Here is an 18,621-nt window from a genome sequence, read left to right as displayed (position 1 = left end):
ACATAGTTATTTTTTATAATTGGAACGAAATCATGTATTTTAACGATGAATAATGATTTTAATTATTATGCTATGAATCAAAAATATTATTTCAGGGGACTAAAAAACTTTTACGTGTATTATATATATTATTATGAATTTTACTGTATATTCTTACAATATTGATATAATTGATTATCTTAGGACAACCAAAAAAGTAAAATACCTACATATTTTACGTAAGTTATATACTTATATAATATATTATGTAATTATTTTTTAGAACTACCAAATTTTTACGAATCACTAAATTTCCCTCTTCTTGTACATATCATTAAAGTGCGTATTTTAAATAATATAATAATATAAATGATTTTTATTATAAAGAAAGGATTCCCGTACGGTTCAAACTTTTTGAACTTTTTAATGCATATGAACCAAATTTTATAGAAATGAGTTATACATCCGAATTAAGTGAAGTAGATTAATTTAAACAAAGTTTTATTTGGTTCATGATTGCAAACTTCGGCGTTTACTAGTTGGGTCCGCAAGACCTTTATTTAGTGTAGTTAGGTCCCGGTGTTTTTCAGGTAGTATACTAGTTGAGTCCCACAATTTTTCATATACTACTCTAGTTGGGGTCATGGAGAATACATTTCCCTTTTCATTTTTACAGGCTTAGGACTGCCAATGATCTATAAATTAGAACATAGGTGCCTATTATTAAAAATGTATTTTTTTTTAAGTTTCCAATTTATAGTAAATAATTATAAAATGGTATACAATATTACAATGGTATAAAATGGTTAAACAAATTCACATGGTTGGTAAAAATTTATAAGATAGTGCTTTTACAAAGTCAAATCTATTTATTTTACTCATACATTTTCCGACATTTTTTCTTCAATAAAATAATTTTTCATTTGTTCTGCCCACTTATTTTTATGTAACTATCGATTTTTATAGTTTTTTAAGACTTCAATAAATTGATGTAAGTAAGGTATATAATATTATTATCAATACTTGTAAGTTTTCATAGTTTTTATAGTAGGATCTAACTAATGTGTTATCGTTTTTATAGTCGGACCCAATTAGTAGTTTATCTTTATCATAAATGTTATCTCGGACCCAACTCAGATACAAAAGCAAATTTCAGGGTTTTCGAATTAAAATTCATATTTAAAATTGGATTTCATCAAAATATACGTTTTTATATTAATACAGGTATTATTTGTGGTTTGTACTTCTTTATCACTGTCGTTAGACTTAATATAATACTAATTACGATATAACCATAAAGATAACAATGTTAATATAAATTGTGAAAGTACAATATTGTCAGCCAATGGTTCAGACGACATGGCTTATCTTAATAAAAGAAAAAAAAGAAATAAAGAAGATGTGACAACTCCCGTGTATAAAGATGGGTGGCTACTTTTATTAGGAATAGTCTACCCGCAATGGCTAGGTGGACGTAAGAAAGAAATCTTATAATACACTTTTTCTCCATGGAAAAAACTTAGAAATATACACGATGATAAATTTAAATAAAATGCTATGAATTATATTACATTGTGTATGCTTTATATATTATATTATATACCTACTACAAATAAAAATATTATCGGTATAATATAAAATAAATACCTATCTAATTATAAATTATAATAGTTATGAAAATATAAATTGAAGTATCTACGCTAAAACTATTATTATTCTCTAGTTCTAGAGTTTTTAAGTCATCAACAGTTTAATTTTGAACGTTTTTCAGGTGCACGCTGCATAAAATTCCGGTCTTCAAATATTAAACTCATATTATATGTTTATATTACGCATATTTTAAGCTTATATGTTTTATTATTTTATTTATTTAAAGTTATTGTAAGCTCGCGAGTGATGAGCGTTTTCAAGAGCAGCATATACTTACTGTTTTCTTATTATCATTTGTATTAATTGTTAAAGTAAAATACTTAAGAAGTAAGTATACTAATAGGAAGTCCAAAATTAAAACCTAACAATAAACTATCATTTTTTTTGGATTCAAAAACTTGAAATATAAATTGAAAAATATTTTAACCAATTTGCTACGTCGATAATTAAAATATTTTGGAAGGGTATAAATTTACGTTCCATGTAATATTATAATAATTTATATAAATTATCGATTGAGGGTACTCTGCCCCGTAAACACAAATTTAAAAGTACAGCGCGGAAGGTAAAGGCTAAAGCCCCATGGCCACGCGTGGGTGGGGTTTCGCTCCACATACATGTCTCGTTTAACGGCATATAAATATAAGATGAAGTAAATAGGTATAATATAACACTGAGTGGCGTCTATAGCACTATTGCGCGTATAATGTGAGTATTAAGCGTTGATAATAATTACTGTTTTTAATAAAAGTGATTAACATTTGGATTGAATTATTGTAAAAAATCCGAAATATCGTTTAAGGGGGGTGGCGGTGGCACGGGCCCTTGCCCAGTGCGGCGAGTGCCCTTGATCGTGACGACGACGACGACGGTCTGCGCCCCACTCCCTCAAGTGTCATATCGGTTTGCGTTCTCCGATCGTCCGATACGACGATGACGACGATGGTGACGACCGGTCGGACGACCTACCCGCGACCGGCCGACGGACGAGCGGTCGCGGCGGTGGCTCGCGTAGTCTAATGGCACGGGTGGAAGGGGTGAGGGCGGGGAGTGGGTCGGCGCGGGCAAGGTCTTTTGGCGGCAAGGGCACGGGCGGGCGGGCCGGCCGATCGGCAGCCACCGAGCGCGGACCCGCTGCACACCGGTCGCGCGCGCTAATCGTTAAACTCGCATGCACCGCGTGATCGTCCGTCGTTGCAGTCGTCGTCATAAACATCAGCGCGCAACCGGCTTTACAACAACAACAACAACAACAACAATAATAATAACAACAACGACGACAACGACAATAAACGGCAACAGGAGAGAAGAACGCGCGGCGCAATAGCAATAATAATAATAATAATAAATAATATCATCGTCGTATTTTTATTGCTATGATATAAATTAATATTATACCTTCGGACGGTCGCGAGTTACTCGCCGGGGCACGCGGACACTCGTGTAACGCACACGTGTTAACCCTGACCGCGCTCAACAGAACGACATCGTCGTCGCAGTAGCAGCGGCAGCAGCAGCAGTCGTCATCAGTTGCTCAACGATAACGACTCGCGTGATTCAGAGTTTATTATAACTTTAATAATAATCATTTTATTATATTATTATTAATAGCAATTTCGAATTTTTTTTTTTCTTATATAAATTTTCGTTTTCGATCGTAACACGAGGAAAATTAACGAATCGGGCGCGATGCAATTTTTGACCGGTACATCGCAGACGAGTGCCGGCGGTGGCGGTATGTTCGGCGGCGCCGATGGCGCGGAGCTGTACGCGGCCACGGCGTCGGCGCCTGACCATTACTTTTGCCAGCGAATGTTGTACGCGATGCAGTTCGATTCGGTGGCCGCGGCCGGCGCCGGTATGTGTTCGCCGTTGTTACCGTCGTCGTTGTCGTCGCCGCCGTCACCGCCGTCGTCGTCGTCGCCGTTATCGTCATCATCGCCGTCGTCGTTATCGTCGTCGTCTTCGTCGTCGTCGTCGTCGTCGTCGTCGTCGCCGTTATCGTTGTCGTCGCCGTTATCGTTGGCGTTAACGCCGTCGATCGGCGGTCGTTGCTTCACGACAACCGCCGCCGCCGGGGACGTGAAAATGATGGACGCGTGCCCGGCGTCACCGGTTAACGATCATCATCTTCATCATCATCTACATCATCACCATCTTCAGCTGCAGCAACAGCACGCGGTCGAGAACAGGAAGCGTCCGTTACAGGACACGTTGGACGGTGCAAATGTCAAAAGAACACACTGCTCGTCCGTTACAGGTAAGACACGTCTAATTAAATATGTAACTCGTTTGAATTAATTACATGTACACCAGTTATAAGACCATTAAATCGCGCAAAAAATTATATTAACCTCGGACATAACGTATATTTTTATATTATCAATTTTATTCCGGCTTAATATAGGTACCTACAAAAAATACAATTTTAATAGTATTGAAAAAGAACCTCAATAGGTTAGGTTTTAGGTACCTATTTATATTTTACGTTTAGTGTCTCCTAAATTATTTCTACGAAAAAACCTTAGAAACATAATATTAATGACAAAATATAATATAAGCATATCTTTATAAATGTTTATCAAATATCAATTAATTATGAGGTATTGCTAGTTAATTTATGTTTCGTTATCGTCATTTAAATTTAATGATCAGACATTATTGTTATTATTTTGTAAGTTTATTTACGGAAACTAGACGTTACTTTCAAAGTTAAAAAAAACTTGTATCATAACTATATCTATATAGCTGGTGTTCAATATGATATGATAAATTAAATAAATAAATCGATTGAAATATGAATAAATATGGATTATTAACGTAAAAAACCTTGCACGAATGTTTATAACTTATACTATTCAGTATTCGAAATCCCTAAGGCGTTGTAAATATAATTTTAGCGTAATGTCATAATACCTGTGTTTCAAGTATGGCAATTTTTGTTCAGTTTAATTAAGTATTTAATTATATTGATTATTTTTTAGAGAAAAGGTTAATATTTTTCAAACAATCTACATACATGAAACATTTTGGAACTTAGATTTCAATTTACATTTTACTATATTATGTAAAATTTTTATATTTATTAACTATTTATAAAAAAAAAAACTGGTTATAATTTTTAGGAGGGTCTTTATTAATGTTTATTTTATTTTATATTACATATTAATGCAAATAAAATAATTTAATTTGTATATTATACAAAATTCCCAAAATAACTAATAGAATCTAGAAACATTTTGTTTATTTTTTATTATTATTTGCCTCTTATTTAATATAACAAAATATTGTATGATTTTTTTTCTGGTATAGATGAGATTAAATTTATTTAATATAACGTACATGAACATGCTGCGTAATAAATAAAATACTGTAGGTAAAGTATTTTTTCCTTAACATTTTAATCGGTTAAATCAATTAATACTGAATTATACCTATAAAATAAGATTATATTTATTTTAAAATGTTCATATAATATTTATTTTTACTTAAGAAACGTTATAAATTTTTATTACTTATTGCTTATTATTATTTATAAATTATAGTTAATTAATTTTGAGACATTTATGGGCCATTATTATTTTAAACTACAGTTTATCTGTTAAAATACACCGATTAGCTACCTACTCTCTAGTTAAAATCCCTTCATAAAATTCATAAGCCACATAATAATATGTAATATATTTCGCCGATAGGCCCATAGGGGATTATTTATACTTATATATAAATATAATACAATTTGTTATTATAATAATAATGAATATGCATTGTTATAGGTACAGAATATAATTTACGATAAATAATTATAAGTACATATTTATATAAAAACTTGAAATCATAAAAAGTTGTTTGAATAATTATTTAATATACATTTACTGCTATTAGTTGCAATGGTTTTTTCCAATATTTGTTGTTATAACTTGTACAGTTAATATACCTATTTTAAAAGTAAATACATTACAAATAATTATGTTTATATATTTTTTATAATAGGTTACACGAATACTGTTAATTTTTACTTTTTAAACAACGTGATCTACATTTGTTTTAATAATCTATCGGTATAATGTATGTACCTATATATAACTAGGTTATATATAGTAAAAATACATTTAAATAATATTTGTTGTAAACAAAAATAAATCATATTACATACCATTACCATTAAATTGTTTAAACCATTTAAATTGTCAGCTAAACAGTTCATCTACGTAAACTAATAATTATGAATGATAAATTGTATTCAATTATTACTGCGAATTTCTAATTTATACAATTTTAAAATATTTATTGATATTATGAAATAAACTAAAATTGTATAGGTATTTTTATAAATCAAAATTCTCTAAAAAGTTCCATTTTTGGATAATAATTTAATAAATTTGTTATTTAAATAAGTAAAAACTTTAAAAAATATTTTTTTTTTTAAAACATTTAAACTTTTTGTGACATCATTGTTTACTGAATCAACCCGCAAACAATTTTTTTTTTAATTTGAAATGTTTTATGTTCAGTGGGTTTAAAAAACCCCGATTTTAGTAATTAATTTTCCGACAATAATAATAATGTTATTAACCAAATACCTATTTATTCTAGATTATTATTTTTCATCTATATGCAGAATCTCTAACTACAACAACTTATGTTTTACTAACTTACATGCATATTTTTTAGTGTTAGTTGTTTTGCTAATCTAATTCTTATTATTTTTCCTTTTGATCTATTTGAGACTAATGTTGATATTAAACTGTTTTCTTACTTCTTTGATCTATTTATTTTTTTGTCATTTTAAAACAGTCGATTATCTACTTCGGAGTAATCGTAAAATCTTAAGAATTGTTATATCGTCGTAACGTTTATTAGTAATAAAAACCATTTCGTGCATAATATCATTTAGTGAAACAAACCGTACTTATATAACTGCGGTTACATGCCTTAGTTAAATTTATTATTGATTTTTCCTGATTGTTTTATTATCATTAATTGGACTTAAAAAATATTTTTAACACAAACGATTGTACTTTCTTTTGCAAATAAAATGTATTAATATAATGGAAACGATGAATACATATTATTTTGATTCTGGAAACGTGTATGAAAATGTTTAATGAAAGCTAGAAAATATATTTAAATGGTACTTTACAGTTATTTGAGGACAGAATAGATGTTTTTTTGTTTTATTGAATTGTTAATTTTATTACAATTAACGTCTGTAATTCTCTTTTTGTAAACTATTTGAATAGTAGTTTTTATTTTAAGATTAATTATATAATAATTATTTACATTAATTTAAAAATACTTATTTATTAATAATTTTTTATTTGATAGCGATGATTTAATAATAGTTATACTGGATTAAATACACATTCACTCTACTCTTGTTTGTATTTACTTTATATTTTATAATTTAACTACGTATTTATGTACTATATAGTCGTTTAAGAATATACATTTGCAATGGTTAAAGGTCACTATGTTGCTGTGCAGGAAACACATTTACTGATATCCAAATAGGTAGGTACTATATTTAATAATATTTCAAATCGTAGTAATTAAATTTACATTATTTAATTCCATAGGTTATAATGTTATATTTCACATATTATTTCTAAACATCTAGAGGGAAATTAAATTAAATTTATAATTATTAAACACATCTATTAGCTGATAATGTTAGAGACCATGATTTATAAGAAAGTAGAGTTATCTACATAAATCTATTACAAATCCTGATAAATTATAGTACCTAATACAAAATAAGTAATAACGTTATTAAAGACAAAGATTGATAACACTACCAATTTTAGCGAAGGTACTGTGTATTCATAGCTATTTTATAATATTAATGTTTTATTCAATTTATTTTATAAATTATCAGAATCAAAAATATTTAGAAAGATTAATTTTCAGAAGGATCTGTCAGTATTTCGGTCGTACGGATAGGTTTAGAATAGCCATAAATAACAAATGCTAATAATTAATAGTTTATTTATTAGTTTTTTTCTTTTTTATATTAACCCATGACCTTTTAATAAGTTATATCTAGTGAGATATTTAAGTAATTTTTGAATGGTTAAGATTGTTGGTTTTTAAGAATTCAGTGATTTAAAAAAAAGCTATGTGTTATATGAAAACTATAAGTCTCATAGTATAAAAAACAATAATTAATGTCTTAATATGAATTTTGTAATATTTTTATATAAGAATTCTAGAATTTTTAAAGTTTCTTTAATGGGTGGGTTTTTTATTCTGTGAAACATATTTTTTTCTTCATTATACATCACATACATACTTATTGTACCAATATACAATATATATATAATATTATTATGTATTAAAAAAATAGAAATAAAATATTGAGAATTCCCTTATAACTTTCATAGGGAAATTTACACATATAAAGTTTTAAGCATCATGATCAAATATATTAATTTTGATTTTTTATATCAATTTAATTATAATTTGTAGATTGATAATAAATGTTAGCATATTATATTGAACAACTTAAAGAATTATTTTATTTACTTATTGTATGGCACCATAAATAATAAATACAATATAGTGTGTAATACAAATATTTCGATTTAATTTATTTTTTATTTTTGTTCAAGACATAAAAAGATAAATATTTAAAAATATTACGCTGCATTTACTGTATTAGGAATATGTAAACTACGAGGACATACGCGGACATACACATTTTACAAACGCGTAAAATGTGTTTATGACTATTAACTAATATACTATAAGAACCTCAACATTCAAACATTCACACTAGAAATATGTATTTTAAGAAAATCTATAAAATTAAAAATGTTTAATAAGTATAAACTTTTCAAAAACTACGATATTAAGTAGGTTATATTTCAGAATTATAAATGCATAATATTTTTAAGTGTTTATAAGTGCTACACTTTGAAAGTATGTATACATTGGTATTATATGTTTGACCTCGGAGTTCTTCTATGTTCTAATATAATATATGTTTAGAATAATATTTCAGCTGTATAAAACTTATACCCCGTAAATTGAGCATTCTTATAAATGATTTTAGTACATAAATGTATTATAAATTTAGTAATTTATGAAGGTTTTTTTTTTTAATCATATATATTATTATAAAATACTTAGTTCTATACTATATATTTTTTCTTTATAAATTAGATTAAAAAACGTCAAATAATATTTTAAGTAGGTATATTATATTGTAATTATTATTTAATTATAATTAAATTAGTTGATGATTTACTCTACGATTCGTTTTAAATTTTAAATATTGATGTATCTCAGAAATTACAATAACAAATTAAATATTAAATTATAGTTTGCAACTAAATATTTTACTGTATAAATTGCAAACTTAATTTAGATAATAATTATATATCGATATTTATAATATTATAAAAAAAAAAACATACTAACTACTTTGTTTTAAATTTATACTATAACACTATTTTATTATAGTGTATTTTATATTATGTTCTGTTATTGTTGAACAATATCAGTTAATAGTCATTGAGTCATCGTGATTTCCAAACCGTGTTAGGTTTATTTTAAAAAGCATCAATAATAATGCTACATTTGAATAACCCTTTTTTTTTTATTTGTATGAATAAATAATAATTCATTATATTTTACGCTTACCTATAGGTTATGAAATAATAATTTTACGAATTAATGATATTTTCAATAAAATTCTTAATGAGTTTTATATTTTTAATATTAGATTTAATACTCGTGTGAATTTAACATATTATGATATATTAATTAATTAATTATACCTACTTATACATACCTACCTATTAAAAGTTACAAAATAATATACATAATAATTTTACTAAAATAGAACGATTTTTTAGACAGATGTAGATAATCACTTAAGAATCCTATGCAGAATCATTTATTTTATATTTGAATTTATCACAAGGTGATCTAGTGTTGCAAATTTCTTTGATTTGATTCTTTATATAGGTATATTATTTATCACATTAAATTGTTGACATAAAATATAATAGAAATGTGTGATCTTTTCTCGTTAGATGTATAAACAATTATGCTAAAAATATTGCTTGCGAAACAACTTTATTTTCATTATGTACAGTATATAATATATATTCTACCATTGTATATTTGTATATTAATGTTGAATTAAATATGATAGGTGTATTATAGACATTATAGTATATATGTTATATAGCTTAGATTCAATGCAGTTTTCAATAAAAACAAATGTCAAAATTTGTGTATAAATTGGAAATCTATTATACAAATTACAAAGGGTACTTATTCTATCGTTTGTTAAGTATAAGTATAGTATATACATAAGTGTTATATTGCTGTCTTCATACAATATGTTTATACTTGATACTTCTTAGAAATAAGTATATGATTACGTAATATTATAGTAACTTTTTAAATATACATTTTAGTGTAGTATGAGTTCACTAATAATTTAAAACATAAATTGTAAGTAAGCACAATTTAATATGTGTTTTTAATAATATCGACAATTATTTAATATAAATATAAATACATATTTAAGACGTTAAATATTTCGACTAGAATTGAATATATACCTATTGATGAAATTTAACTTAACCCAACCTGTCGGCTATCCTAAAGATTTTTTTTCATGACATGAGAGATAAATAACTATTTATTGTTTTAGTAGACTGTAAAAGATATTAAAGTAAACAAAAAAGAAGCATAATATATGAAATTATGGTTAAAGTATTACCTATGCTATTTTAGTTGGTTATTGTATAAGTATACAAGATGAATGTTTTTCGTGGATGTTTTTTGTCTGTATAGTAAATATATAATAAGTATATATTTCACACATAAATTCATATTATAAATTCTGTATACCGTGAGTGTTTTTTTAGTTTTTTATAGTGCGGTTTTTAAACTACTGTTACAGTATTGCACGTCTTAATCAATCTATTATTATTATTATCTATTATTATTCACGTGGAAATTATATTAATTCTGTTTAGGTTGAAATGAAAAAAATATTTTTTTTTATAAATATAAGAACAGTTAAAGTCATCTTGAAATATTTGTGGTTACGTGATTTTATCGATAAAAATAATTAAAAACACTTTTATGTAATCGTATTATCATGGAAATTTTATTTTATAATTCAATAGTTTTTTTTATATAAGAAAACAACAATTTTTTTTAAATTCATACTTATACAATACTTATATTCAGTTGTTACCTGTATTATATTAATCCAACATAATAGACAAAAATTAGCTAAAAAAAAAAACAAATTTTATTGCTTGACTTAAATATTTAAAAATGTTGTCATAGAATAATACCACTTTTTACCTTTAGGTTGCAATACTTATTTTACCTTTAAGATTTTATTATTAGTAATTTGCCCACGTATTGCCTAATGTTCCAACACAATTGTGCTTTGTGACAGGTTAACTGAATAGGTAATTAAATATGAATTTTTCGCTCCGTTTGCTTCTTTACAATGTATTATATTATATTATATAATATTATATCATTCATGTGGGTTTAATAAACTATTCAAAACGTCTAGACAAATGTCACTTTTTGTGTGAATTGTATAATTTCAATTAAAACTATATTTTTTTTTCATACACTACCTACATGTGCGTTAGATGACTTAAAATAAAGCGCTATACTTTCATAAGCAGATTGAAAAAAAGACAGTATAGGTAGATATGTAGAAAATAGTGCTTGGTTACGAGTTTGTCGTTCTTCGTTTATTTTTAAGCCTATAAATATTAACATAATATATGACAAGCGTTCGAACAGCTTGGCAAATAACAATAGTATGAGAAGGTGAGTGAGAGAGAGGGAGAGGGAATGAGCGTGATGAGATACAACGGCAGTTAAATTATGAGTAAAAATATTCAAAACTTTTTTCATAGAGTAATTTGCATATTGTTTGTCCAAGAGCATGCATACTAATCTAAAAAGTTTACATGGCTGTAAATGAAGCGTGGCATCATAGTTATTATGATGTATATAATTGTCTACTGAAATAGAAGTTTTTTCAGGAGGTCTTTTAAATTTTCTTCAAATTGTAACCACGTTTATAAATATCATTATAAGTATATTTCTATGAACGTTTTTAATTTGGTTCACCCGCGTTATTGAGTTTTGGTACCTTGTGTCTCAAAAAATAATGTCATTAAACGTAGCTAGGTGGTGCATTTTATAGATAATGATGATGATGATGGACTAGTCACTAGCGAACTATTGAAATTTAACCTGACATGAACTGTAAAAAATGATCGAAATATAATAACTATAGGTAGATAATTCAAGGGGAAATTTATTTTATAAAAAATTCTTGTAAATTTAATATAAGAGCAAAAAAAAAATTATATTATTTCTTCGTTTCCATAATAATATGATTTTTCTTAATTACCATAATATACGTGTTCTTGAAACCTGTTATCAGTGTGCGATAATATGTATTATGGTTATAAATAGTAAATATAATTGATTGTGGTATATTTTTTTAATGAAGAATATTATTTAATTAACCCACTAAAAATCAATATCATTTTAAATTATTAATAAAATAATTATTTATTATTATATTTTTATTAAAAGTATCCATCTAGCCATTAGCGAATAATAATTGGCTGGTTGGATACGATAAATTTTTACACACAAACAGTAGCTTATATAAACTGTTGATTTATCAGTCCATCATCATCATCATTCTCGATATAAATGAAAAAATTCTAAAACCTCTATTTTTTTTTAAATGTTTGTTTATACACGTTTAAAGTTTGGATTACAATGAAATTGTTTGTTTTCATAGTAATGCTTTCATGATAACAAAATCTGTAAAATTTATTAAAACTGAACTGTAACTTAAAAAAAATTTATAAATGTGAGAATATTGTAACTGTTACTATATGATTCGTAGTTATTAACCATTGAAAACTTTTATATCAATATGACATAATTTTAATCTTTCGTCGAAATGTTTTAAATAAACGGTGTTTTGTACATTTTCAAAGTATATGGACGTGAATTTTGTTCAAACGTTACAAAAGTTTAGACGTGTACAACCATAAAACTAAACTAAGTTTTACTTCTAAAAGCAAAAACACTGTTTTTTAACAACTTTCAAGTTTATTGCAAACTAACTGAGTATATCAGCGAATAAAAAAAAGTGAAAAAGGTTTCGTGATAATTTATACCAAGTGATTGTTATTGAAGTTATTCATCTTCTATTTGTTTTGTACTTCAATGTTCTGATCTTTATTAAGAGTTTCCATTGATGTTTTGTACTTTTCAAGGAAATTCTAATTAGATATTATCAATACCAATGAAGCATAGTATGTTCTCATGGTGTATACTATACACTGTACTGTACATATAGCCCGTATATAGGTACTATATTGACAATGTGGAAATTAGAATAATTTAGCGGAAAATGTCGGTGGTCAGTAAGGCGCTTGGTATGAGATATAACTAAAAATACTTTATATTGTGGCATTTGGATGAATTTAGTTTTTATGAAGTCTTATAATATGTTGGATTATTTAGTTGGTTATTTATGTTGAATTTGTGATATTATTAGTATAATATAGTATATATTATTTGCATCATAGAATAAAATAAATGTTGATAGTGCAGCTTAATATATTGATTTTGTTTTTACCCCTCAAACTATAAATTCTAAAATTTCCAATTATTCATTTGAAATATAAGTTAGTGGAAACATACTTGAATGCTTTTTGTGCTTTTGACAGGGCAGCAACTAATGTATGTTAGAACCTGGCACGAGAATTGGATCGGTATCATTTTACACTCATAAAAATCACACGTCATATTTTAATTATGGCGTCGATGTATTAAAAACATTCGAGACAAAACTCGAATAAAAATTTACCACGTTTTCATAAAAAATAAATATACTCGTAACTAAAATTGTGTAGATATAACACAAATTTAGGTAAAATATGAAGAATAAAAGTGAACAAAATAATTAAATTGACTAAAATTGTATTAATTATAACATAATATTATTTAATATACAAGAACACTACACATTTTTAAAAATGTATGTTTATTTATGTTATAATTTACACAAATTAAAAAGTATAAATATTTAAAAAAAATCTATATTTTTGATTTTATTAATTATTTTATAACATTAATATATCTTTTAAGTTAAACTTTATCGAAGTGTTCATAAACATTTTTTCGATTTCTGTTCTAAAAATTTGTAAACAATATCGTTGAAACTCAGGATTAACGAGTTAAAAAATACAGTTATAAATACAATTAATTTTGTTTGTCTATTGTCGGTGGATCCTCCCTAGCAGTACCAGTCCAAATGTTCCATAATTATGTTCTTGCATAAATATGGTCTTGACGTCGATGAAATATGAAGTTAACATGTCGACCGAAAATATCACGTCAATAATCAAAACATATGTAGGAATAAAACTATAAAACCTTTCTTCGGTTTTGAAAATTCTAGTATTAAATCCTTTTTTTATATTCCTATGATATTATTTTGTTCTCAATTAATGATTTTTATACAGTTGCCATTGTCAATATCAGGATAAATTTTTTTTTGTATGCAAACAAAATACGAAACTCATATTTTAATAAGATTTAATTAAAATTAAATCCTGGTTAATTAAATTTGCAATAATCTTTTGTATTATTAATCAAATTTCGCTGAGTTATAGACGTATTTATTAATTATAGTATAAACTGTATATATTAAACAGTAAATACTTAAATAAATTATTGGTGGAAAATAACTATTAAATTTTAACTTAGGTATAAAGTAATTGTTTTTAACATTTTCGTCATTGTGATAATACCGTTTTATTTTTCCTAGGAATGATAAACTTTATTCTAATTTGAGCGTTATTCTTTTAAAATAGAATCTTGTAAAAATGGTTTTTGCATAATAAATTATATAAATTGAGTAAAAAGATTATGGAATTGATTATTACAAGCCGTCTATAATACTGGTATTTTCGGTTTGTTTGCGATAAATACAGGTGAAAATATTATTTTTCCCGGAACAGACAATATTATTATCTACTTATGAATTGCAGCAAGTATATCGGTGTCGGGAATTTAGTTAAGGCACACGCCAACACATAACTTACCATATAAAATATAATAATATCGATTGTGTTTGCTCTGCTACAATTCGTTAGCATAAAAAAATGTCAAAATGATTAAAATGTGTACACATTATACACAAACAAATCAGCTATACAGCAGAAATACAACAACAACAACAACAACAACAACAACAACAACAAATATAATAATTATTATTATTACGCGAGCCGTGTGCCAGCCGCCGTGGTTTGGACGACGAACACACGTCGCACAGAATTCGGTTGTTAACCGTTCGATGATACTAACAAATTCAATATATTATTATATCGTCGTAACATCGTGTGCAGGTACGATTGTGCGAAGCGCGCGGCGTGTAATGTGTAATAGATAGGCCGTATGCGCCACAAAATATATCGGCTGTATAATATAACACGTTACGAATTTACGATGATTGTATTGTGTGTGTGTGTGTGTGTGTGTGTGTGTGTGTGTGTACGCGCTGAGCCCTCCGTCAATAATACTCAATATCATATATATAGGTACACACATTACAATAATAATATTATGTATATCACAATGATATTATATACGAATAGGTACGCCGTACGGGTCACAGGAAATTAGAGTCGTATATTATCATATTATTATTGTAAAATTTGGTAACATACGACATGTAGGTATGCATATTACGATATTATTATTATTATTTGGCCATTGTTCGTCCGACACGCCGCGGACATTTGTCCAAGGCGGCCGGTGGCTAGTCGTCGTGTACACATAGAATAACATAATATTATTATAATATAATACGGCACTTGAATACGGTTCAGTTATTTGAAATCAATTTCAAGCTGTTTTTTAGTAAACAACTTGAGCGTGTGTACAAAATAAATGTTTATACGCTACTTAAATATTATAAATTTTCACCTGTAATAATAGGTAATCACTAATCAGTAATGACTAATCGATAACCACATATATCCCCGATAGTGATGCCGAACTAAAATTAGTTTGGACGGGAGGGGGGTTGCAAAAAATTATTTCTCGTAACCTACCACCTTTTGCACCATACGGCCTACTACATTTATTTGGCGATTTCTTCCTTCAATTCTACAGGAACCATTCAATATTTTATCTATCAAAGTACAGCATTTTTACGGTTACTTTACGTTTATTGATATGTTGTTGGCTTCACGTATTAACACTTAAAATGTAGATTTGTTTTATTCATTTTGTGCCAAAATTCGTGATAGCATCGTAACTTATCAAGCCCGTTAATCGTTATACTATCACATGAATGTATACTTAATATGTAAAACTGTGATTATACACTTTAAATGTTTAAGCATTTTGTGTATTTATTATCTCTTTATTAGATTTGTATTGATTCTATACACTACGATATTTGTTATTATATATTTGTGTATTAATGTATTTTCGGGCGTTTATTATTAAAGCTTAATATGCTTCGGGAATTGGTCATCCGTGATGATGTTACGATATGATAATGACGTATCGTAACAACATATCGATATTTTGTGTTATTAAAATATTACATATTGTTATTACGCGGCCGCGACTTCGAAACACTCCGCAGAGCAGTTGCACAGCTGCTTTTCAATTAACGACGTCGTGTTTATCACCGCCATTCGTCACTCGGGGTGGTGCTGTGCAGTCGTCCGCGACGAGGTTTCTAATAATGTGATAATATAATATTATGACGCGTATTACACGGGACATAGGTGTATATATTGACGAGCTGTATAGTGTATATACGGCCGCGGTAGTATAATAAACACACTCTTCTGCCGACTGCCGTACACGTTTGCAGGGTGCAGCGGCGACGGCCCTGTATCGTGTTAGTGTTATTATGATTATGTTATATCACATCATAATCATTATTATTGTAGTCGACGAAACGTAAACGGTGTAAATATCTCCGGTAAACACGAAATTCGGTAATAAATGCTTTCACCAGTCGTCGGTGAACGCCACTGTGAAAACTGTGCCAGTGCGTTTGAATCGGTTTAATACATGTGTAATATTCAATGTGCGTGTGTGTGTTCGCACAAGGTCGAGGCTTTTAATGACACGGGCAAACATTCAAGACATAAAATAACAAACGCGCACACGTGCAGTGGTGCAGTGCTTATCGAATCCCAAGAGTGTTCAAATCGTACACGCGCCTTTACTTTTTAACATCTAATTAGTAATTAAACAAATAAATAATTAATCGAAACGTATAGGTTATGCAGCGCGTTGTGATATTTTTCTATGCGTGACTAATTATCATACGGTCATGAAGCGCATGAATATTTTTTTTCTTTTTACCGAGTATTGTTTCTGGAAATATTTTTCCACGCGTTTTGTTATACAACCTCGTCATTACGAGGTTTTTTTGTTAAATTTTTTACATCACTTATTATTACATATATTTAATTTTTTTGTTGTTCATATAAAATACCAATAAATATCGAGAAATATATAGTGGTATTATAGGTAATTAATTCTGGTTATCGTTCTTAAACATGATGACACCAGGGTGTCAGGTCAAAGAGATAACTATATCTATATAGCTTAAATTTTTTTCGCTATTTACATAACATATTTTATATATAGCTAATTTTATAGCGAATATACTATAATGTTTATTACTATGTGCATTGACCAAGTGACGAATAAGATGTATATCGTATACATTTTTTTCGTATAATATTGATGTTTTTTTTTAAGATAATACAACCTTAAAGCTTAAGGTTATATTATTATATTGACATAACTTTTTGATTTTGTTGATACTTCAGTAAAATATAAATTAAAATTATCTCTTCATTTATTATGTTTTTTTGAACGGTTTAAAACTCATTTCAAAGCTCTATATAATAGATTTTGTACTCGTTATATTGGATTCTATATAATGAACATCAACTGCTTAACCTTTGAACATATAATTAGATTAACAATATTGATTGCGTTTTGGATTTTTTAGTTTCAATAAAGTAAATAAATAAATCCGGTGTCACAGAAAAAAAGCAGAAATAAGTTCGATAAAATAACTTCTTAAATAGAAACTTTTGAAAACATTTTGCTGTAAGATGTAACCTGCAGGAAAAAGTTTTTTAATGTCATAAATCAATAGATTAATTGTAAGTATAGAATTTCTTACAACAAAACATATATGCGTGTGTTAGTTAATATATACACGAAAAAATAGAAACTGTAATGAAGTAGATAATACGAATGCAAAGAATTTGTTTCTTAATCACAAATAAACGTCTAGACGTAAATATTTGAAATGTCAAGACATATAAATCAATAAACTTTAAGGCACGTGACTTGTTTCCTTTTAAAAATTCCAATGTTTGAAATAATATTTAGGATCAAGTATTCAAGCATTAATATACATTAGAAATGGCTGGCGTTTATTGTATTATTTAATTGATATTATTGGTTTTATTTATTGTGACTTGCTTTTCTACAGTTCCTCGACAAAGGCAGTACAACTGGAAATTTAATGTCCAATGAAACTTATACCTATACATAATATTATAATATCAAACCATCAGTCGAATATGGTTTAAAATTAAAAATATCAATTGTTTTTGTAATATTATGTATATAATGTAGTATATTTATCGTAAATTTATGCATTTGTATATTTTATGAACAATTGATTGTTTATTTGGATATCATCGTTTTTATTATTTTTATTGTATTAACTAATTGACCAAAATATTAATCAAAAACTGATTTAAATTTGTTAATATGTCTGTCGTATGTTTACTTGAAATCGATCGTCATATTTTAAAATTTTTATTTTTAATTCTAAATAATAAAACCAAATGTACGTATAGGTAGGGGGAAAACGGGAAAAGTAGCTTGATTGATCTCAAGTAGACA

The 18,621-nt window shown here is 27.3% G+C and overlaps 1 protein-coding gene across 1 annotated transcript in view; it reads left to right on the top strand.

Annotated features, from left to right (window-relative positions):
• Positions 1-2,758: 2,758 nt before the first annotated feature.
• Positions 2,759-18,621, top strand: part of LOC132918950 (RNA-binding protein Nova-1) — a 50,785-nt gene continuing 34,922 nt past the window's right edge. Inside the window, exon 1 of the mRNA XM_060980310.1 lies at positions 2,759-3,889. Coding sequence (XP_060836293.1) covers positions 3,319-3,889 — 571 coding nt within the window. The 5' untranslated portion in view covers positions 2,759-3,318. The remainder of the gene's footprint in view (positions 3,890-18,621) is intronic.

This window comes from Rhopalosiphum padi, chromosome 1 (assembly GCF_020882245.1).
Source record: "Rhopalosiphum padi isolate XX-2018 chromosome 1, ASM2088224v1, whole genome shotgun sequence".
In the NCBI taxonomy this organism is placed as follows: Eukaryota; Metazoa; Arthropoda; class Insecta; order Hemiptera; family Aphididae; genus Rhopalosiphum; species Rhopalosiphum padi.
Note: the sequence above shows the minus strand (reverse complement) of the source record. Positions and strands in the feature narration are given on the sequence as shown.